The sequence below is a fragment of the Chlorocebus sabaeus genome, chromosome 12 (genome assembly GCF_047675955.1).
Source record: "Chlorocebus sabaeus isolate Y175 chromosome 12, mChlSab1.0.hap1, whole genome shotgun sequence".
Classification (NCBI taxonomy): domain Eukaryota; kingdom Metazoa; phylum Chordata; class Mammalia; order Primates; family Cercopithecidae; genus Chlorocebus; species Chlorocebus sabaeus.
Window position 1 is genome coordinate 68724196 of NC_132915.1, and position 23817 is coordinate 68748012.

Here is a 23817-nt window from a genome sequence, read left to right on the forward strand (position 1 = left end):
ATAAATATTCTACTAGCAGAGATTGTTGTAGTCCCTACCCAGTAGGGTTGTTATGAAGGCTACATGAAGTAATGTGTATAAAATGCTTGTGTGGTGCCTCTCCTGTAGTAAGCACTCAACAAATGGTACTGTTATTACCAGGTAAAGAACAAGGCGTGCTGAAAATACAGAGACAAACACAACTCAGTCTTTACCCTTACAACGCACATGTAATATACCAGAAACGAAGGGAAATGATTGTGTGCTGTGATGTGGCATTAAATCCAGTTCTGAGCTTCCTTTTGTCCTCAAGGCAGAAGTGGAACCCTAAAGTGATCCTTAGCTGTCTTTGTATGATCAAAGGATGCACAGCTTTTATCAGTCAGGAAAAGGAGAAAGTGTTTTTTTCTGGAAGCAAACTTAGAGACATTTCAAAAAGATATACAGACAATCTCCGATTTAAGATGATTTGACTTAAAATTTTTCAACTCTATCATAGTACCCATGCAACCATTCTGGTTTTCACTTTTGGTACATATTTGATAAATTATATGAGATATCCAACACTTTTTTATACAGTAGGTTTGTGTTAGATGATTTTGCTCAACTGTAGACTAACGGAAGTGTTCTGAGCGCATTTAAGATAGGCTAGGCTAAGCTGTGATGTTCAGTAGGTTAGGTGTATTAAATGCATTTTCTACTTGGAATGTTTTCAACTTATGATGAGTTTGTTGGGATGTAACCCCACCGTAAGTCAAGGAACATTGGGTATTGAACCTCATAAAACAGAATGCCTTTAGGAGATGTCTTCAAAAAAGAAACAGAAACTATACCAGGACAAGAAAATGAGAAATGTAGAGTATTAAATTATTGATCAATGAAGGCATTTGCTATGAGGAGCTAAAGAAATATGATCTAATCTTTAATCTTTAAAAAATATTTCTTTGTGATTATGAAAATTATAGTTGTTCACGGTAGGACAATGTTAGAATGCACAAAAATATAAAAAATTAAGAATCAGTATTAATCTCACTTCTTAGAGATCACCATTGATAACATTTTGGCGTATTTCTTTCTATTGTTTATTGTTTGTGTGTGAACGCACTCACATACACGTGGTTGTTTCTCGAACTGGATATTTGTAGATTTCTACCCTGCCTTTTTGATTTAATATTATAGTGTGACCATTTTCCTTTATCATTAAATATTCTCTAAAAAAGTTGTTTTGTTGTTTTACATGGTGCCTCTCATGTAGTAAGCACTCAAAAAAGGGTGCAGTTATTACCAGGTAAAGTACAAGGCGTGCTGAAAATACATGGCCATGATTTCCTCATGCAGCCTTGCTATACTATATTTTCTTCTTGTTGGACATTGAAATTGTTTACAACTTTTTGCTATTATAAATAATGTTACAAAGAAAAAATTTTAGAACAAGCCTCCTTCAGGGTATTCTGATTATTTACTTAGGCAAGAAATGTTTATGTATAGTGATATGAGACCAAAGAAAAGAGGAACATTTTAAAGCTCTGAATGTTAATTGAAAAATTGCCACCCAGCCTTCTTGTGATTTAGATGACACAAATAAAGAGCCCACCTAGACATTCCAGAATGGTGGCCGTAGGCCATTGGTTTTAGTGGAAACACATTAAAAAAAAAAAAAAAAAAAAAAAAGCAGGGCTGACATATAGTTCCAACTCTGTTTTGTCAAGCAGAGAAGAAATAAATTTTCATCCAAAATAGTAGGGATGTGATTTCAGACTAAAGGATAGTTCTTTACATTGAATGCACTTCACTTTGAAAACCTCACTTCACCGTCCTTATTGTCACTTATTTCTCTTGAACTTGTGCATATTTGAAACAAAGTTTTAGCAGCAGCTTAAGAAAAAAAATCTTTATTTTAGGTTTCACAAAAACACTTTTGTTTTTCATGTAGTGTGAGCAATTAACTTTTTTCTTTTTGTCTTTCGGTTTTTTTTTTTTGAGACAAGATCTGACTGTGTTGCCCAGGCTGGAGCACAATGGCGCCGTCTCAGCTCACTGCCACCCCGCCTCCCTGGCTCAAACCATCCTTCCACCTCAGCTTCCTGAGTAGCTGGGACTACAGGTGTGTGCCACCATGTCCAGCTAATTTTTGTATTTTTGGTAGAGACCTGTTTTTGCCATGTTGCCCAGGCTGATTTCCAGCTCCTGGGCTCAAGCGATCCTCCCGCCTTGGCCTCTCAAAATACTGGGATTACAAGTGTGAGCCACCATGCCCTGCCTCACAGTTAATTCTTTCTGAGGCTCCTGGTGGGCTACAAGTCAACACAGTCTAGCTTTTCTATGCATCCTGTCTAGTACTCAGGGGCTTAATAATCAAGACATAGTTATTAATATTTTTATAATACACACACATATGTTTACCATTTGCTATAACATGTGTTTGTTGGAGGGAGGATGTTTCTTTTTGTTTTTGTTTTTTTGTTTTGTTTTTTTTTTTGAAATGAGGTTTCGCTCTTGTTGCCCAAGCTGGAGTGCAGTGGCACAATCTCAGCTCACTGCAACCTCCGCCTCCCGGGTTCAAGCGATTCTCCTGCCTCAGCCTCCCTAGTAACTGGGACTATAGGCGCCCACCACCACATTTGGCTAATTTTTGTATTTTTAGTAGAGACAGGGTTTCACTGTGTTGGCCAGGCTGGTCTTGAACTCCTGACCTCGTGATCCACCCACCTCCGCCTCCCAAAGTGCTGGGATTACAGGCATGAGCCACCACGCCCGCCCGGCCCAGAGTGGGGATGTTTTGGTAGATATGAGAAATAATGAGATTGAGGAGGGCATTTGTGAGGGCCACTAAAATTGAGATACATAGCTATAGATCAGAATGGACTTGGTGTTTGGGTGTATCCTTCACAACATTAGACCTTTTTTCCCTCTTTTTATATTTAAGTTTTAATTTGGAAAAATTTAAACCTGGAGAAAATTTATGAGACTAGCATAACAAACTTCTATAAATCCTCCACCTAGATCCACCCATTATTGTTTTGACCCATTTACTTACTTTTTCTCTTTCTGTATGTCTACTCTAATATTATACACATTTGAGAGTAAGTTACAGAAATAACAGTTCTTTACCTGTCTCTACTTCAGCATGTATTTTCAAAGAACAAGGACATTCTCTCATGATACCATGATGTAATATCAAGTTCAGGATATTTATCCAATATTGGATGTCTATAGCTGTCCCAACTTTTTTCTTTTTTTTTTTTTTTAAGATGAAGTCTCGCTCTGTTGCCCAGTCTGGAGTGCAATGGAGTGATCTTGGCTCACTGCAACCCTCCTGGGTTCAAGCGATTCTCCTGCCTCAACCTCCTGAGTAACTGGGATTACAGGCAGGCACCTCCATGCCCAGCTAATTTTTTTGTACTTTTAGTAGAGATGGAGTTTCACCGTGTTGGTCAGGCTTGTCTCGAACTCCTGACCTCAGGTGATCCGCCCGCCTCGGCCTCCCAAAGTGCTGGGATTACAGGTGTGAGCCACGGTGCCCGGCCAGCTGTCCCAACTTTTGTAGCAAGATTTTTCCTTCCTAATCCAGTAACCCCATTGGTTTATAAAATGTCTCAGTTTAGGTCTGTCAGATACTTTCCTTGTGATTTATTTTGTGGTATGTATTACTGCAAAATTTAGTGGCTTAAAATAGCAATAAACACTTGTTATTTCACACAGTTTCTATGGACTAGAAATTTAGGAATAGCTTAACTGGGTGGTTCTGGCTTGGAATCTCTCTTGAGATTATAGCCAAGATGTCACTTGGGATTTTGATCCCCTGAAGGCATAATTGGGTGGGGCTGGAGGTTCTGATTCCAAAATGGCTCATTCACGTGGCTGGAAAGATTGTACTGGCTGTTGGCAGGAAACCTCAGTTGCTTGCCACATAGACTTCTCCATAGGGCTGCTTGAGTATTCTCACAGCATGGCAGCCGGCTTTCTCCAGAATGGATGATACATTCTGTTGAGGAAACAAAGAGGAATCATCAGTGTTTTATGATGTAGTCTTGGAAGTCATACACTGTTTCTCCTGCTTTTCATGTGTGGTAGTTTTAAAATATATCCACAAATTCTCTGATAGGCTGTGTCCAAGAGATGAAGCCACTTGCTCCTCCCTTTGAATGTGGACCAGACTCCCTTCTCTGGAGCACAGAGCCTTCCACAGGGTCAGTGCTAAGTTAACTACGTGCATGAGTTGAAAGCCTATGGTGTCTGGGGATTCGACTCCTGGCTGGCTAGGTGCTGGTGGGGATGCCCAGTGTCTTCACCACACCACAGCTTTCATGCTTCCAGCCTGGGCTGGCCTTTTCTCAAGCACCCAGAGCAGGGCCTCCAGATGCAGCAGAGGTGAGTATATAAAGCTGGGGAGAACAGCCCCAGCCCCTATCAGAGATTCTCAGATAAGCCTGTTCACAGCTGAAGGGAAATCATCCCAGTGACAGCAGAGCAATGCCACTGCCAGGGAGCCTTGGAACTTGCTGTAGAGGCTGTCCTGGCATTAGCAAGAGGGACCTGGAACTCATTCCAGGGAAGAGGACCCTGGACTCTGAGAAGGAGAAGAGAAATTGTCCTTATCTTGGTAGGAGGGAAGGCCAGGTGGGGAGATGTGATACAGGGATCTTTAGATTCAGATGGCCCACCTGAGCCTCCTGTTGGGTAGAAGGAACAAGCCAGAACCTTGCAACAAGATCCCTCAACACAAAGATCTCAGCCCAGTACACACTAGCAGGTGCTCTGTGAACCGACCAAGTCACTCCACCTTTCTTAGCCTTTAACATGGGAACAATAAATGCTAACATAGGAAGTCGTTTTGAAGGTAAAATGAAGTACTACATGTCATCAATTCAGAGGCGCATTTTTCCCCACATTTCAACATTTCTAAAATTAGCATGTGTCTTAAAAATCAATGCATCTTACCATTATGCTAGGCAGCACTTGTCTTCTTTTCCCCCCAGTTTTAAGTTTATAGGTACCTGTGCAGGATGTACAGGTTTGTTACATAGGTAAATGTGTGCCATGGTGGTTTGCTGTACAGACCATCTTATCACCTAGGTATTAAGCCCAGCATGCATTAGCTATTCTTCCTGATGCTCTCCCTCCTCCCATCCCCCACGACAGGTCCCAGTGTGTGTTGTTCCCCTCCATGTATCCGTGTGTTCTCATAATTCAGCTCTCACTTTTAAGTGAGAACATGTGGTATTTGGTTTTCTGTTCCTGCATTAACTTGCTGAGGATGATGGCTTCCAGCTCCATCCATGTCCCTGCAAAAGACATAATCTCATTCTTTTTTATGGCTGTGTAGCATTCCATGGTATATATATACCACATTTTCTTTCATTGATGGGCATTTAGATTGATTCCATGTCTTTGCTATTGTGCATAATACTGCAATGAACATATGCGTGCATGTATCTTTATAGTAGAATGATTTATATTCCACTGGGTGTGCACCCAGTAATGGGATTGCTGGGTCAAATGGCATTCCTGCCTCTAAGTCTTTGAGGAATCGCCACACTCTCTTCCCCAATGGTTGAACTAATTTATACTCCCACCAGCAGTGTAAAAGCTCTCCTCTTTCTCCACAACCTCGCCAGCATCTGTTGTTTTTTGACTTTTTAATAATGGTCATTTTGACGAGTGTGGGGTGGTATCTCTTCTTATTGGTTCTTTAAAGAATGTCGTGTCTTCCAACCCAGGGCTGCTCCACTTTGTTGAAATACTGTAGACTGGAGCACAAAAGTAATTTTCTAAGGTATGACAAAATTACTATGTGTATTTAAAAGGAGTCCTTACCTGTTAGAGACACATATTGAACTATTTTTGGATGCTACAATATGCTGGATTTTCTTTAGAAATAATCTGGGGCAGAGGGAGTGGTGTTGACATAGATGAATCAAGAGTACAGTGGCACAATCTTGGCTTACTGCCACCCCCATCTCCTGGGGTTCAAGTAATACTCATGCCTCAGCTCCCCGAGTAGCTGGGATTACAGGCATGTGCCACCATGCCTGGCTCATTTTTGTATTTTTAGTAGAGATGGGGTTTCACCATGTTGGTCAGGCTGGTCTCGAACTCCTGGCCTCAAGTGATCTGCTGGCCTCAGGCTCTGAAAGTGCTGGGATTACAGGCGTGAGCCATTGTGCCCGGCCCCGTTCTGCTTTTTTCATGTTGAAATTTCTGGCCAGGCGCGGTGGCTCACACCTGTAATCCCAGCACTTTGGGAGGCCGAGGTGGGCAGATCACGAAGTCAGGAGATCAAGACCATCCTGGCTAACATGGTGAAACCCTGTCTCTACTAACAATACAAAAACAAAATTAGCTGGGCGTGGTGGTGGGCACTTGTAGTCCCAGCTACTCGGGAGGCTGAGGTGGGAGAATAGTGTGAACTCGGGAGGCAGAGCTTGCAGTGAGCCGAGATCATGCCACTGCACTCCAGCCTGGGCGACAGAGCCAGACTCAGTCTCAAAAACAAACAAAACAAAACAAAATTCTAATAGTTAAGTAAAAGAGGAAAAAACAAATACTTTTGTGTGCTAAGGGCTCTTCCCTAACTTTTCATGGGGCTCATCATTCCAGTCTCATCCTAAATGTCACCTCCCCCAAGTGCCCCTCCCAGATTACCTGTCCTATAGTTGCTCTCCTTCCCCTTCTGCACTCCTCTGTTTCTCACTTCCATAGTTTCAAAGTTGTTCTCTTTCATCACTCTCCTTTCCATTTTCCATAGCACTATCACTTTCTGAATTCCTGATTTGTTTGTTTAGTTGATTACTGTCCCCTGAATATGAGCTCCATGGGAGCAGGGGCCTGGCCTATCTGGCACACAGTAGGTGCTCAGGAAGTTTTTGGTGACTGACTGATAAAGGGCCCAGTAGCACAATGCTGGCGTGTGGTAGACAGCAGATGTCAGTTTCCCTCCTCCTCCTGCCTAGTTTGGCATCTTTGCTCCTGTCCTCTTTGATCTGTCATTTAACTTATCTGGGAAGGCCTTGCCTTAGCAACCCAGGGAACCTGGCTGGTCTCCAGCATTTCACGCCCTTCTTGAATATCTAACTGATCTCTTGGTCTAACCTTTGGCCAGCTCCCAGCATTCAAACTCTGCCCCTTCTGGTATCCCCATGGTGTTGCTCTCCCACCGTACCATCAGCTACTTCCCACTGATGGTCTCCAGGTACTGCCCCTTAGTCAGTCCCGTGACACTGGGAATTTGTCATCAGTCACTCAGGATAGAATTCTGTGTCAACCAGGGAACTTTCAGTTCAAAGTGACAGCAAATTGCTAAACAAAAAGGTAGCTTCTTGGTTCTAATCACTGCCAGTCAGGTCCACTGCTGGCGTTGAGTGGGCTCAGCCCCACCTCACCACATGACTACCACATCTTGGGTGGTGGGTGGCAGTGGGGATTTTGGGGAGGTAACCAGTGTCCTGTGCAGAGTCCTTCCTGGAGTATTCATAGGTCCTAGCCACAATTCTAGTTTATGCATTTGGGACACCACCTTTGCTAAGCCTAGACAGTATTGGATGCTGGGAGAAGGTAGGGAGTGGTACAGTGGTACATGAGGACTCAGAATACTGTGAGTGGTGCATGCTGAGATGGAGGTGGGCCGGGTGCTGGAGGAGCATTGAGGAGACAACAACTGCCCAAGATAGGTGGTCCCGGGTGGTTCACAAAGGAGAACAGGCCTGAGCTGGGAGCTTGCCAAGTAGAGAAGGGAGGAAGGGGCATTCCAGGCAGAGGGAACAGTCTGAGCAAAGGTCTGGGAGTGAGATTGGGGCGGAGTGGACAGAGAGGAGGGCGATGGGGAAGAAAGAAGTGCCAATTCCCTTTCTTCTGATTCTGCCTGGTTTGTATGTTACTCAGATCCAAAAGTTGCTTGACAGCTTAAAACGATATCCCACAGTGAAAGCTAGGTGGGTATCATGGTTAGGACCTTTCTTGGAGTCTGCTGGGGCCCCTAGTGCCAAAAGGGGAGCGCCGGAACATCTCTCAGCGGATTATGTCCCCTTCTCCAGGGGACCATGAACCGATGTCCCCTTTGTCACTCCATCCCCAGTGCCAGCCTGGGCTAGATCCTCAGTTCCTGAAGTTGCGCTGTATTTGCAGGTGCAAAGAGAAGAAATATGATTATGATAATTTGCCCAGGACATCTGTTATCATAGCATTTTATAATGAAGCCTGGTCAACTCTCCTTCGGACAGTTTACAGTGTCCTTGAGACATCCCCGGATATCCTGCTAGAAGAAGTGATCCTTGTAGATGACTACAGTGATAGAGGTGAGTCCTGGCCAGGGCTCTGGGAAGAGCCTGTCCTTCTGTGGCGGTGTCTGGGAGGTAAGAGTGGGATGCGGGAGGGCTAGAGTAGACCCAGTAAGGATGGGCTTCCTGTGTCCCCCGCACCCAAAGAAGACCTCGGGATAGCAGCCCAGAAACAGCAGGCACGGAAACTGGAAGGAGTGGGGCATTCAAGTAGGCCCAGTAAGGATGGGCTTCTTGTGTCCCCCTGTACCCAAAGAAGACATCAGAGATAGTGGCCCAGAAACAACAGGTGTGGGAAACTGGAAGGAGCAGGGCATTCTCTGGGCAGTTTCTGGGACAACCATTGGCCAGTGGAGGTGATTTAGGAGGTGAGGTTGCAGGATGGGCAGGGCCAGATCTGGTAGGGCCTTGGAGGCCGCCATAAGGGTGGAAGCTTAAGTGTGAGCTTGATGGGGAGCTTTGGGGACAGTAAGGTCTAGGTCCATCTGAGGAGCTCACTGAGCCAGCTGTGTGGGGAATGGTCGATGGCAGGGGAGGGGCTGGGTGAGGATGGAGGCAAAGAAGGGTGGAGGGGCCTCTGTGGCGCCCACATGCAGCAGAGTCTTGGCTTGGCCGGAACTGGCAGTGCCAATGGAGTAGCATCAGCCGGTGAATCCTTGGGCTAGCTGAAGTGAGAGCAGCTAAGCTTAACCAAGGGCAAGTGTCAAGGCTGTAACAGCAGGTAGAGCTGTGGGCTTAGTCTCTACAGCCTGTCTCAAAGGGAAGCAATCCCTGCTGATGGAGCATCTGCTGCCTCGGACACTGCACTTGCTCTGACTTCAAAACTGGCCTCTGTGTGTTCTAATAGGCATGTGCATTGGGCTGTTTTCACAGGCTCAATAGTGACTCACACAAGATAAAAATAGACTTCTCACATCACAAATCTGGTGTGCTAGTCTAGAATGGGTGTGTGGCTCCTTGGTGAATGGGGCCTCAGCTACTTCTGCACCTGTTCCCACCTTCTCTAGGGTGCTCTGCTGCCTTGGTCCTTGTGGACCGGGCTGGCTTTTCACCTCCTGCTCACTCTGTTCAACCAGAAGGCTTAAAGGGGAAGGAGAGCCACACCCTTCCTCCCAAGGGCACTACTTGGAAGTTCTCCACACATCCCACTGAGCAGAGCGTGGTTGCCTGGCCACGTGTAGCTGCAAGAGAGGCTGGGAGCTGTGACCTTTATCCTGCTGGCTGTGTGCTCAGTTACAGGTCACAGGGAGAATGGGTTTAAGGCACAAGGAGCAGTGTCTGTGACAGTGTGTAAGCCAGGCTGGGGTAAGCCAGGCTGGTGTTTAGTGCTGACTATAGCCTAGAAGGTGTTAGGTTCTGGGGTTAGGGCACCTGGGTCTGAGGTGAGCTTTCCCATGATCCGGTTATAGCGCCTTGGGTGAGTTGCTTGTCTTTTCTGAGCCTTGGTTTCTCACCTGTGAATGAGTCTGTCTGCACCTATCTCAAGAGAATTACAGTGGGGAATAAATGGGATCATGTATAGGACAGAACCTCATGTAGCAGCTGGCACATAGTAGGTGCTCATCTACATTTCCTTTTTCCATTTTCCCCCAGGGTAATTTTAAATCTCTCTGTGTAGACACTGGTTCTGGGCCACACTGCATGGGCTTGAATCCCCCTCTAACCCCTAGCCACTATACAACTTTGAGCAATGACCCTAACCAGTTTCAAACTTGGCTTCGGCCTCTATAAAATGGGAATAATAATAGCTTCTACCTTGTAGGATCATCGTGAGTGTTGAATGAGATGAAGAGGGTAATGTGCTGGGTAGGTGCTTGGCATTTAGTGAACTCTTGTTAGATGATAATTTCTATTTTTATAATGTTTTAAAAGTTGCAAAATAAAAAAACAGCATTTCACAAATATATTAATCTAAAGGCAAAGAGCAGATTATTTATTTTATCATAATGGGATTAAATAGCACCTCAGCAGGCAGGAATACAGTATGAATTCCTCTGACACATCTCAATTCTCTCATAAAAATGTGAGGCAGTGTGGACCAAGCTTCCCTTCCTGTCATTGTGGGAACTTGGGAAAACAGGCGTGATGTCCCGCTTTAACCTGTAGTGAGTTAGGAGGTCCTGCCCTGCCTCCCTTCCCCACCATTTCTGCAGTGTCAGTGTGAGCTTGATGAAAGGGTGTCAGGCCCTCCCAGATGCAGGGAGACAGTTCAGGCAAACATTAAATTAACACTGACAAGATCCATCACGAGTGCCGGGCAGCCACGCTGCACTCATGGGTTCCCTGGGTGCTGTAGCAAATTAGCTTTGCTTGCAGAGTTACCTGCCTTATTCCTGCCATCAACTCACTTGTGGTTATAATTGGATTTTTTAAAAAATTGGCTGGGCGCGGTGGCTCATGCCTGTAATCCCAGCACTTTGGGAGGCCAAGGCAGGAGGATTGCTTGAGCCCAGGAATTTGAGACCAGCCTGGGAAGCATAGGAAGACCCTATCTCTACAAAAAATTTAAAAAGTAGCTAGGTGTGGTGGCGCACGCCTGTAGTCCCAGCTACTTGGGAGGCTGAGGTGGGAAGATCACTTGAGCCCAAGAGGTTGAGGCTGCAATGAGCTGTGATCGTACCACTGCACTCTAGCCTGGCTGACAGAGTGAGACCCTGTCTCAAAAAAAAAAAAAAAAAATCAACCAATGAATGCTTTTATTTATTGATTTATTTATAGACAGGCTGTCACTCTGGTGGCTGCTCTGGGCAGTAGTGTTAGCTTGTAGAATTTGGAGCTGGGTTGCCCTCATGGCTCTTCAACTTACTTACTCTATGACCTTGGGCAAGTTACTTAGCCTTCCCAGCCTCAGTGCCCTCATCTGTGAAATGGGGATAATACTAGTACCTGCCTCAGAGGATTGTTATGAGGATCAGATGGGTTATCTAGAAATCGCCTTGGTGGTGCTTGGCACAGCAAGTCCTCTTTAGTTTTGGCTGCTATTATTATTGTTACTACTACTGAAAAAGTACTCTTGAGAAAATTTCTATTAGCATAACTACTGTTTTTATAAAAATTGCAATTAGATGGTTCATGTGTTTTTTGGTTTTTAAATGCTCATGAGTCAAAACTGTAAAGCATTTTTTGTAACAGCTTTATTGAAATATATTCACACACCATTCAATTCACCCATTTGAAGTGCACAATTCAACGTGTATGTGTTTTGATGGGGAGCAAATGGTGGTTCTGGAATTCCTCCCCCAACCTCCTCCTGGCCTTCAGAGCACCTCCAACCTTGGTTCTGGGTGAGGTGAGGATGTTCCAGGTGGCAGAGCAGAGGAGGCTCCTGTGTGTTTCATCTTCTGTTTAGGACACGGAGGCCCAGAAGGCCCCGGCTTGCGATGAGGCACTCCTCCAAGATTGTCACGGTGACCCCTGTTGCTTTGTTTGCCTCCCTAGAGCACCTGAAGGAGCGCTTGGCCAATGAGCTTTCGGGACTGCCTAAGGTACGCCTGATCCGCGCCAACAAGAGAGAGGGCCTGGTGCGAGCCCGGCTGCTGGGGGCGTCTGCGGCGAGGGGCGATGTCCTGACCTTCCTGGACTGTCACTGTGAGTGCCACGAGGGGTGGCTGGAGCCGCTGCTGCAGAGGTGCGTGAGCCGCCCACCACGGGAGAGACAGCATGTTACCTGGTGTAGGTAGCATGAGGAACAGACTCATCATGTCACTTGAGAGTTAACGAGTTGCCTGGGCTCAGCTGCTCCTCTGTCGCTGGACAGGAGAGCAGTCCCTGCTTCGTTAGGCTGTTGAGGCTGTTAAATGATTTAGTGCATGGCAGCTGCTTGGGAGTGCCAGCTGGAGGAGGCCCTGTGTCACTGTTTGCTTTTACTATTTCTTCTTTTTTATTTTTATTTTTTGAGACAGTTTCACTCTTGTTGCCCAGGCTGGAGTGCAATGGCGTGATCTCGGCTTACCGCAACCTCCACCCCGGGTTCAAGTGATTCTCCTGCCTCAGCCTCCAGAGTAGCTGGGATTACAGGCATGCACCACCACACCCGGCTAATTTTGTATTTTTGGTAGAGATGGGGTTTCACCACTTTGGTCAGGCTGGTCTCAAACTCCTGACCTCAAATTCCTGACCTCAAGCGTAAGCCACCACACCCAGCCTTATTATTCCTTCTTTTTTTTTTTTTTTTTTTGAGACGGAGTCTTGCTCTGTGGCCCAGGCTGGAGTGCAGTGGCCGGATCTCAGCTCACTGCAAGCTCCGCCTCCAGGTTCACGCCGTTCTCCTGCCTCAGCCTCCCGAGTAGCTGGGACTACAGGCGCCCGCCACCTCGCCCGGCTAGTTTTTTGTATTTTTTAGTAGAGACGGGGTTTCACCGTGTTAGCCAGGATGGTCTCGATCTCCTGACCTCGTGATCTGCCCGTCTTGGCCTCTCAAAGTGCTGGGATTACAGGCTTGAGCCACCGCGCCCGGCCCTATTATTCCTTCTTATCTGAGCTTGTTGCAGAAAACTGAGGAAGTATCATCAACCAAGACAGTTTTAAAAATCCTCAATCAAGTAGAATGGCACTCCTAGAGAATACACGTTTCAATGTATTTCTTTCAAGCAGGGCTGACTTACCCCTCACACCCAGGAGGAACAATGCCTAGGGCCCATGAAACTAGAAGGAACCCACATAAATGTTATGTATTTCTTTTAAAATCAGAAGGGAAAATGAATATCATAATAATGAGTATGTAATAATGAATCTAGCATGGATTTTATTTGTCTTTATACCAGTATAGTCATAAAATATGCTTTTTAATCTGTCTGCTTGTTCTAGAGGAAGGGCCCCTGAAAGTTATAATGTGGCCCTGTTCTCAAGGCCATTGTCCTTGCTGTTCCACGGCATCTCACTCTCACCCTCCTACCTTCCCCCATCAAGAAACCACCATCTACTGGGGCCCAATTTTTGTTTCCTTGTGTCTCTTTCCTCCCCATGCTCTGCCTTATCTCTCTGCCCTTTCTGTTTCTGTGTCATGGAAGTCAGGAGCTGGGCGGGCCAACCAGGAGCTCCCCAGGTGGGAGAGGAAGGAAGGGATCTTTGCTTGGCTTCCCCTCTGTGGAGCAGGCAAAGGGCTGGAGGGGCAGGGTCTCTGCAGCTGGGAAACTGCTTCCCCACAGATGCCAACATTGTGGTTGTTAGGGTGTCTGGAAGAGCTGGGGACCCACTTGCCTTTCTTTCTGGGTGTGACCCAGCTGCCCCCTGCCCTGCCACTTCCTACTGTCCTGGCTTCTTGTCAGCTGTGGGTGCTATAGCTATCTCTTTCTCCTCCTCAGCTCTGATGAACTTCCCCAGCAGCAGATTCGAGGCTCCTCTGGCCTGTGATGGAGCTGGAGACTATTTAGAGCACAGTTATGGCCGAGTGCTCCCTCTGTAACCTGGACCAGTGGGCTCCCCCTCCTCCGTTCCCCCACTACACTCATAGATGACCACCTCTACGCAGGTCTGAAGTCATGGGGAGAGGACATTTCTTTCTCTTCAACTGATGGATTAATGCTTTTAGAATTCCTCTTCATCCCACCCTTTGGACACGGGCCAGCCCCCTCCTTGCTGCATGCCTGTAGATGAGGGGATTTTCCACTTCGGTCGTCTATTAGAAATACCTGGGGAACTTTAAAAAATATATATTTTAATTTTTAATTTTTGTGGGTAAATAGTAGGTGTATATATTTATGGGGCACATGAGATATTTTGATACAGGCATGCAATGCATAATACTCACGTAAGAGTAAATGGGATATGCATCCCCTCAAGCATTTATCTTTATGTTACTAATAATCCACTCATACTCTTATTTTTATTTTTATTTTTATTTTTTTAGACAGAGTCTTACTCTGTTGCCCAGGCTGGAGGGCAGTGGCATGATATTGGCTCACTGCAACCTCCGCCTCCCAAGTTCAAGCGATTCTCCTGCTTTGGTTCCTGAGTAGCTGGGACTACAGGCGCGTGCCACCATGCCCAGCTAATTTTTGTATTTTTAGTAGGGACAGAATTTCACCATGTTGGCCAGGCTGGTCTCAAACTCCTAACCTCAGTGATCTACCCACCTCAGCCTCCCAAAGTGCTGGGATTATAGGTATGAGCCACCACACCTGGCCCAGTCATACTCTTAGTATTTTTATCTATCTATCTGTCTGTCTGTCTATCTATCTATCTATCTATCTATCTATCTATCTATCTATCTATCTATGAATCTATCTATGACGGAGTCTCGCTCTGTTGCCCAGGCTAGAGTACAGTAGGGTGATCTCGGCTCACTGCAGCCTCTGCCTCCCAGGTTCAAGTGGTTCTCCTGACAGCCTCCCGAGTAGCTGGGATTACAGGCATGCACCAGGCTAATTTTTGCATTTTTAGTAGAGATGAGGTTTCACCATGTTGGCCAGGCTGGTCTCAAACTCCTGACCTCAAGTGATTTGCCCATCTCAGCCTCCCGAAGTGCTGGGATTATAGGCATGAACCACCATGCCCACCCAGTTATTTTTAACTGTATAATTAAATTATCATTATTTTTTTTACTATAGTTACTTTGTTGTGCTAGCAACTAGTACGTCTTATTCATTCTTTCTATTTTTTGTACCCATTAACCATCCCCACTCCCTCAGCCAACTACCCTTCCCAACCTCTGGTAACCATCCTTCTGCTCTCTGTCTACATGAATTCAATTGTTCTACGTTTCAGCTCCCACAAATAAGTGAAAACATGCAAAGTTTGTCTTTCTGTGCCTGGCTTGTTTCACCTAACATAATGACCTCCAGTTCCATCCATGTTGTTGCAAATGACAGCACCTCATTCTTTTTTACGGATGAATAGTACTCTATTGTGAGTATATGCACCACATATCCTTTATCCATTCATCTGTTGATGGACACTGAGGTTGCTTCCCAATCTTGGTTGTTGTGAATAGTGCTGCAACGAACATGAGAGTGCAGATATCTTTTCGATACACTGATTTCCTTTCTTTGGGATATATGTACTTAGGAGTAGAATTGCAGGATCATATGGTAGCTCTATTTTTAGTTTTTTGAGGGACCTCTAAACTGTTGTCCATAGAGGTTGTACTAATTTACATTCCCACCAACGGTGTATACCGGTTCAACCTGGGGAGCTTTTTAAACACACCAATGCCTGGTTCCCTTTGGGTCTGACTCTTGGGGTGGGGCCTCAGCTTCTGCATGTTTCAAAAGCTCCCCAGGGGACTTTGGTGTGCACCAGCATTGGGACACATCAGACTGTGGACTGTCCCTAAGGTGGCCCCAGACAGGAGTGGTAACCCTTTCCATCCAGGGGCTTTTGGAAATGTGGGAGGGTATTCTTGGTTGTCGTGTCAATCAGGTAGGGTTCCTGGCATTTTGTGTATCAGGGAGGCCAAGTATCCTGCAGATCAGCCCTGTGTAGTGGAGAATGGTTCTGGCCCAGACGCCAATAGCATCCTTGTGGGTCCTGCACATTCTCCAGCCAGGACTGGGAGTCCTATACTCCAATGCTGGTGCAGCATTCCCCAGTTTTCCCCTTCTTGTAAAAATTAGGCTGTCTGTGGTTCCAGCCAGCTTGATCACAAGCCATCAGTTCCTGGGGGAGCTGGCCTTTGCCAGGGGCCAGCTGAAACTTGCCCAGCAGGTCTGATATTGGCCCTTTCAACCTTTTAAATAATGCCCTCGATGTCTTTAAATAATGTCCTCAACTAGGATGTTGGTGGATACCTAGTATGCAAGTTCCTCAATTTGGGGAACTCACAGATCTGAGACTCTGTCTCACGCAACCTATCCTGAAGAGTGCAATTTCCCCGATAGTTGTCATTCTTACCCCAGAGTGGTATTTCTGATATCCCCTCTGACTTTCTGGTGTCATTCTAAGGACAGTGAAAGCTCGAGTCTGGTTGATCTCTGTTTCATTGTCCTGTGTGGCGTGACTCTTAGGAGATTTAGGTCTCAAATTCCAGACAACATTCCTCAAAATGTACTCAAGGAAATCTCGTGTTCACACGTGGTCTGGTCTCAGTCCATCTTTCCTGGTGTGGTGTCAAATGCAAAGAAACACGGCCTGGAAGCATGCTGAGGGATGGCCAGATTTGTAATAATGTTGTGGAGAGAACAGTTGAAATCAACACACAGGCTGATACCTGCAAAAGGAAATTATAGAATTTTTCACTATGTGTAATATTTCACAATAACAAAAATTAAAAAAATAGTAATAGTTTCAGGTTCTCTGCCAGCCATCTTAGAAACATTTTCCCAGGAAATCCTCACATTAACCTTCTGAATGGATATTATAATTCCAGTGTTACCACTGAAGCCATAGGCTCTGTGTTAGGTGACCATAGGCCATAGTTAGGTGACTTGGCTAATGTCACACAGCAAATAAACAGCAGGATTAGAATTTATATTCTAATTCCAAAGCTGACCCTTTGGTCTGGGTGCACCTTTGTTCTTAGGAGATAAGTATTTCTTGATGTTAAGATGTTACATTGTGATTAAACCTCTTGCACTCCTGAGAAATTGAAATCATAGAGTGTTTGATCAGAATGTCTGTGAGTAGAATCAGAGCATATTAAAGTCATGGCACTTTTTGTTTTAAAGCCCTCCCTGGCCCCCAGATCCCCCCCATGGTGGTCACCTGCCAGGGCTCTGACACGGCTACAGACACCTGGAATAAGAGAAGCAGGCCTTTCTCAGGTGTTCCTCCCTCTTTTTGGAAGGAAGACAAGAATTCACCCTTGAATTTCCCAATTGTCTTCCTGCTGCCCGTCTGCATAGGAGAAACAGATGGATGTCTTGGGTGCTTTCAGGATCCATGAAGAGGAGTCGGCAGTTGTGTGCCCAGTGATTGATGTGATCGACTGGAACACCTTCGAATACCTGGGGAACTCCGGGGAGCCCCAGATCGGCGGTTTCGACTGGAGGCTGGTGTTCACGTGGCACACGGTTCCCGAGCGGGAGAGGATACGGATGCGATCCCCCGTCGATGTCATCAGGTCAGGAGCTGACCTCTGGGTGACTTGTTTTTTAAGCACGCCTCGTTGCATCTGGCTGACCTGTCAGCGGAGGCCCTCGGGTGGAATGATTAGCTGTCAGCTTAACTACCTCTCCTCTTCCCACTTTTTTGCCTAGAATATTTGTTTATTTTTATTAAACATGTCTGCTACACAAGTCAATTTTATATCGGTATATTTTATTTATTTAATTTTTAAATTGTGGTAAAATATGCATCATAGAGAATTTACCATTTTAACCATTTTGAAGTATGTAATTTTAGGCTGAGCATGGTGGCTCATGCCTATAATCCCAGTACTCTGGGAAGCCAAGGTGGGAGGATTGCTTGAGTCCAGGAGTTTGAGACCAGCCTGGGCAACATAGCAAGAACCTATCTCTACAAAAAAATAAAGATTAGCCGAGCATGGTAGTGTGTATCTGTAGGCCTAGCTAGCTGGAAGGCTGAGATAGGAGGATCGCTTGAGTCGAGGAGTTCAAGGCTTTGGTGAGCTACGATCACGCAATTGCACTCCAGCCAGGGTGATAGAGCGAGACCCTGTCTCTATAAAAAATAAATAAATAAAGCATGCAATTTTAGTGGCGTCGAGCACATTCACAGTATTGTGCAAACATAATCTTTACCTGTTTCCAGGGCTTTTTCATCATCCCACACAGAAAATATCCCCAACTAAGCAATAACTTCCCTTTCTCCCCTTTGCAGCCCCTGGGAACCTCTGTTCTTTCAGGCACCCCATGTAAAAGGAATCATACGATATTTGTCCTTTTGTAATTGGCTTCTTTCACTTAACTTCATGTTTTCAAGCTTCCTGGAGAACATCATTCCTTGCGATGGCTGAGTAATATTCCTTTGTACATATATGCCACATTTTGTTTATTTATTCTTCTGTTGGTGGACACTTAGGTTGTCTTTTGGTTATTGTTAAATAATGCTGCCGTGAACATCGGTGTACTTCTATCTGCTTGAGTCCCTGTTTTCCATTCTTTCGGGTATATGCCTAGGAGGGGGATTGCTGGTCATATGTTCATTCTTGAGGAAACATCGTTAGGCCCCTTTGACCTGGGGTGTGGGTGGATCCATGGCAGGTGGAAGAGCCCGCTCTGGCCAGTGGGTGAGTCAAGGTCTGAGTAGAGTGGGCCCAAGGGAGGCTCAGCAGCTCTCATTCTGGAGGTGTTGAAGTGATAGCCTTGCTTCTTCCTCCCCTTCCAAGTTCAGAAGCAAGTGGAGACAGATGTGGGAGTTGGGCAGAAGGAGGTCAGGACTTCAGCCTCACCACTGGTGTGTTGAACCAGAAGGAGGCTCTTAGTTCTGCATTCACATTTGGCAGTTGGGCTTCTGAATCCTTTCACCAGAGTCCTGACCTTAAGATGACCTGCTGCTGGCTAGAGTGGAGCAAGCGAGGAGAGTGTCCAGAGATAAGGCTGGAGAGATGGGTGGGGCCAAGGGAAGGGGTTTGGACCTGACCCTGAGCAGATAGAAGCCACTGAAGAGATCCAAGCAGGAAGTGACCTGACCATGTGCTGCGTGCCATGTGGTGAGGGCCCTGGAGGGACCGTTTTGGGCAGGGATACCATTAGGAGGCTCTGCAGTCCTCCAGGTCGGAAACAATGGTTCAGGAGATGGTGGGCACTGTGGATTCCAGAGATGTTAAGATGGAAGAATTGGAAGAAATTGAGTGGGAATTGGGGAAGGAAGGAATTGAGAATGGCACCCAGGGTTCTGTAGGAGCCTTTAGTGAGAACATCCTGCTCAATCCCTCACTGAACAGGTTTGGAAACAGACACAGAGTAGGAGGCTCTAATCCAGGCTACTTAGGCAGCCTGTCATGAATTCATGGGGGGCCATGAATTCTGATTGCCCCCCTTACCCCACATGCTCAGGGCACCTATCCTCCCCATCCCATAATATCCCTGTGCCTCAGTTATCTCATCTGTGTAATAGGTACCAGCATATCCACCCTGCCTATTTCCTAGATTTTTAGGATAAACACACATGAAGGTGCTTTGTATTCTAGAACCCTCCCTCCCACTGGGGATGTTGCTGTTGTCTTCTCAGTTGACCCCACGCTTGGAGTCCAGGGCAGGCCCCGATGCTGGAGGATGTTAACATTTTCAGCAGTTGTGCTCTCAATGTTCTCTTTCCCTATTTCTTTTTTTTTGAGTTGGAGTCTCGCTCTGTCGCCCAGGCTGGAGTGCAGTGGCACGATCTTGGCCTCACTGCAGCCTCTGCCTCCTGGATTCAAGTGATTCTCCTGCCTCAGCCTCCTGAGTAGCTGGGAGCACAGGTGCCCACCACCACACCTGGCTAATTTTTGTATTTTTTTAGTAGACACAGGGTTTTGCCATATTGGCCAGGCTGGTCTCGAACTCCTGACCTCAGGAGATCCGCCTGCCTCAGCCTCCCAAAGTGCTGGGATTACAGGTATGAGCCACCGCACCCGGCCCTTTCCCTATTTCTGCATTCATCCTTTTGCCTGTGCAACTCCGGGGCATGCTGACCTTACAGTGTTCTGCTGTGTAGGCTAGAAGCCATGGGCCGTTTCTGAAGTCAGTGCTGGCTTCCAGATAAACCTGGTGGCGGGTGGCGGGTGGCGGGTGGCAGGTGGGGGGAAACAAGGCTGGCTAGCTGGGTCCTGGTGGGGGAAACCACTCGAGCAGGAGAGGACCTGGCCCTCCAGGTGCTTTAAGATGCCAGAGTTGCCTTTAGGGTCTTCTGCGTACTGGCCTTTCAGTGGTATCTGTGAGTTCTTGCCTTGTGAGATCACACCTCCTCAGATGACCATGGCCTGGAGCCTCCCTTCCTCTTGGAATGTGGTCTCTTGCTTCTCTCTTCTCCTTGTACTCTGTGCTTCTAAATGTCCCTGGATTTCTCCCACCCTTAAGCCTTTGCTCATGCTGGAGAACCATTCCATTTGCCTTCTTCTTGGCTAACTGTCCTTTGTCCTGCAGACCTTGCCTCCTCCAGGGAACCTAGTCCTACCCTTTTGCGCCTGCCCTCCTCAGTGTTCCCCCAGGGCCCCGGCTGACTTTAGTTAACATATTTAGCACACACAGAGTACTGTGTGCTAATACTGTTGAGCAGTACTCAACAGTGCCTGCTGAGAAGCCTGGGAGCCCTCTCAAGGCAGGGACTGTAGGGTACATCAGTGCTTCCAGGCCCAGCCTAGTGTGGGGCATGGAGGTGAAGGCAGGGTATGCTTAGAAATGATGGATGAACAGATGAAAGGGCTCATGGTGGGAAGGTAGTTGGATAATTGTGTTGGTTTCCTGCTGCCTACAGTGAAATATGGATGTAACACTTTTTTAGGTCTCCAACAATGGCCGGTGGGCTGTTTGCTGTGAGTAAGAAATATTTTGAATATCTGGGGTCTTATGATACAGGAATGGAAGTTTGGGGAGGAGAAAACCTCGAATTCTCCTTTAGGGTAAGTATTCTAGTCTTCTCTTTGGACATGTTCTTAACTGATTCTCTCTCTTTGGGAACGATGGGATTTGCTGTGAGAGCCTGGTGGACCCTGAAAGATGATGACATGCATATCCTATAAACATGCTTGCCTTCTTGTTTCAGCTCTTTAAAAAGTGTACTTTTACTAGATTTGGGGCCAGAAAGGGCCTTGCAAGTCACATAGTTCTCTCTCACTCTATGGAGAGGAGGAAATGAAACCAGGAGAGAGGTGACTTGCTCAGGGTTAGGTTCCTCCTGATCCTGTCTTCTGGAGCCTTTATTTGATTAATTCCTTATGAAGTGGACTCTTTATTTAGCACAGTGGCTTTCAAACCTTGACAGATGTGAAAATTTCTTTTTTTTTTTTTGAGACCGAGTCTCGCTCTGTCGCCCAGGCTGGAACGCAGTGGCGCGATCTCAGCTCACTGCCATCTCGGCCTCTCGTGTTGAAGTGATTCTCCTGCCTCAGCCTCCTGAGTAGCTGGGTTTACAGGCATGCACCATCACGCTTGGCTAATTTTTGTATTTTTATTTTTAGTAGAGACGGGGTTTCACCCTGTCAGCCAGGATGATCTTGAACTCCTGACCTCAGGTGATCCACCCGCCTCGGCCTCCCAAAGTGCTGGGATTGTAGGCGTGAGCCACTGCACCCAGCCAACACATGTAAGAATTGCTGGGTAAACTTGTTAGAAAGACAGATTGACAAGCACAATCTAGAAAGCCAGATTTGATAGCTTTAGGGTGGGACCAAGATTCTGCTTTTTGTAACAAGCCTATCTACCGATGCTACTCTACATGGCCCATGGAAACCATATTGGAAAACTCCTAGCATTTGAGTAGATTTTCCAGTTAATGAAGTCTTACATTTTAAATATCAAGACTTTGTGTGAATGTTGGTGCTTTTCAGTGGAAAATTAAGATTTTTAATAATATTTTATATGGTGTTCTGCCCTCATAAAAACTGTGAATAAACAAGAATTTGGCCTTCTACTGAGGACTCACACCCTCCATAATAAGTACCAGATGCTAGGCTTGGTTGTCCCATCTTTGGGAAAATGAGATGTTCAAGGCCATCGGTCCCAGTGTGAGATGGGCTCAGATGCCTCCGCCTGTTGAGTCTTTGGGTGTGCTTTTAATGGTCTCTCTGCCTCTTCCCTAGGTGTCAGGCTGCTCTACCTGTTTCTAGAAGCTCTTCCTTTCCCCCTTCCAAACCTCTCTTCTTCCTTGCTGCTTTCCTATCTTCTGTGGCTAGGAGATCAGGTAATCAAGCCTGTGTTTTCTGTAATGAGTAAGTGGGTTGCCAGTGAGGTCTCTGTGGATGCTCCTGTGAGTCAAGTGCATGAGCTTTAGTGCATGGACTTTGGGGTCTTGGTTCCCACAGCTTATTTGTTTTGGGGGCTGCTTTCTTGCTCTTTACCCACATTCTGTGTCATGAGTGTGCTGGCTAGGTGGCCTCCTGCCTGATGGAGGCTGAGCATCTTGGCAGCGCCCGTCATGCCTTGTGTGTGCCTGGCGTCCTTGCTGCAGATACTATGGACCTGCAGCTCATCCCCTGCTCACCACCTGACCTCTCCTTTTCTCTGTGTGCAGATCTGGCAGTGTGGTGGGGTTCTGGAAACACACCCGTGTTCCCATGTTGGCCATGTTTTCCCCAAGCAAGCTCCCTACTCCCGCAACAAGGCTCTGGCCAACAGTGTGCGTGCAGCTGAAGTGTGGATGGATGAATTTAAAGAGCTCTACTACCATCGCAACCCCCATGCCCGCTTGGTGAGTTCCTTAGCCCACCTGCACTCCATCTGGCTTCATCTGAACAACAGCAGCTAATTGTGGCTTCCCCAACATAGTCAATCTGGTTCCAGAAATAGAGCATAATTTGAGTGCTCAGATATGAGTATGGGGAGAATTTATTCCTCCATTTATAATAATTATATGCAGTCAAATCTTGTTATTTACAGCTGTTATATTCCATAAAGCCACCACAAATACTGAATTCGTGAAAATAGAGCCATTGCTCTTAGGGGAAATACAGGGTTAGGTTCCTGCCAGACTTGGGGCACAGTTTTGTCAGCAGATCAATACAGAACCTTGTTTTCTGTGTGTTTCTGTTCAAAGACACCTATTTAACGTATATCGTTGTGTCATTAACATTGCACTCATGGCTAAAAGCACGATAACTCATGCCAGAATGAAGCTTACCTAGCACGTGTTATTTTCTCTTCATCACAACCTTCTTGCATTTAGGAACACTAGATGGCACTTAAGCACTACGATTGGGGGACACTCTAGAATAGCTGGTGCAGTCACCAATACAAAGCAGAAAAATATGTGGTGCCCAACAGATGGTGAAAAGGACAGTGGTTTACAGGATGAGAGCTGAAACAGGAAGGCAGTGTGTGCCCTTGTTCTGCCTCACCTGAGAATGGGAATGTTGGGCAACTCAAATTTTTTGTCCATGAATGTGTGTGAAAATTAGAAAACACCACAAGTATTGATTTGGAGGTTACAAGTCAATTTTATTGCAGCATGTAGGGAAATTCACAGTTACAGAACCAGTAAATAATGAGGCTGGACTGTACCAATATAGACAGTTGGGGATACCTGGTGTCACAGGCCAGGCATTGTCCATGTGTTGTGGTTTTCTTCTTTGTAGCCAGTGGGGTGAGTCCACAAACACAGGGTACAAGTTAAGGCACAGTTCTTTACCTTAAAGCTATTGCTTAGGGACACACCCACCTTATTAGTTAGGGGTCTGTTACCCCCCTCTAGAGACTTCTTCTTAGCACCCTGGAAGCTTCCCTTTCTAAAACAGGGAGTCTGTTCTGCTTCCATTTCCAGATGGAAGGACTACTGGAGAGTGGCCCAGGCCCCCGCTGCTACTATTTCTCACCATATGTCATGGTCATGGAAACGCCCCCATTGCCAGCATAACAGATGCCCATCTTCCTCCTCACTCAGAGGCCTTGCTGGGCCCATCTCTCTGAACGACAGTGAAGGTGTGCCTGTAGTTGCTGAAGTCTCAGCTCTGTTGGCTTGCTCCTCTGGATCCCAAGCTCTGTTGGCTTGCTCCTCTGGGTCCCATTGCAGTGACACTGGCCCAACCACC

The 23817-nt window shown here is 46.3% G+C and overlaps 1 protein-coding gene across 2 annotated transcripts in view; it reads left to right on the top strand.

Annotated features, from left to right (window-relative positions):
* Window positions 1-23817, top strand: part of GALNT12 (polypeptide N-acetylgalactosaminyltransferase 12) — a 42924-nt gene that overhangs the window by 7120 nt on the left and 11987 nt on the right. Inside the window, exons 1-6 of one of the 2 annotated variants that reach the window (XM_007968610.2) lie at window positions 4084-4169; window positions 8104-8273; window positions 11694-11883; window positions 17068-17253; window positions 20577-20694; window positions 22305-22481. In XM_007968610.2, coding sequence (XP_007966801.1) covers window positions 4099-4169; window positions 8104-8273; window positions 11694-11883; window positions 17068-17253; window positions 20577-20694; window positions 22305-22481 — 912 coding nt within the window. In that variant the 5' untranslated portion in view covers window positions 4084-4098. Of the gene's footprint in view, window positions 1-4083; window positions 4170-8103; window positions 8274-11693; window positions 11884-17067; window positions 17254-20576; window positions 20695-22304; window positions 22482-23817 lie in introns of those variants that run through there. The other variant, XM_007968609.3, reaches the window with a different exon arrangement.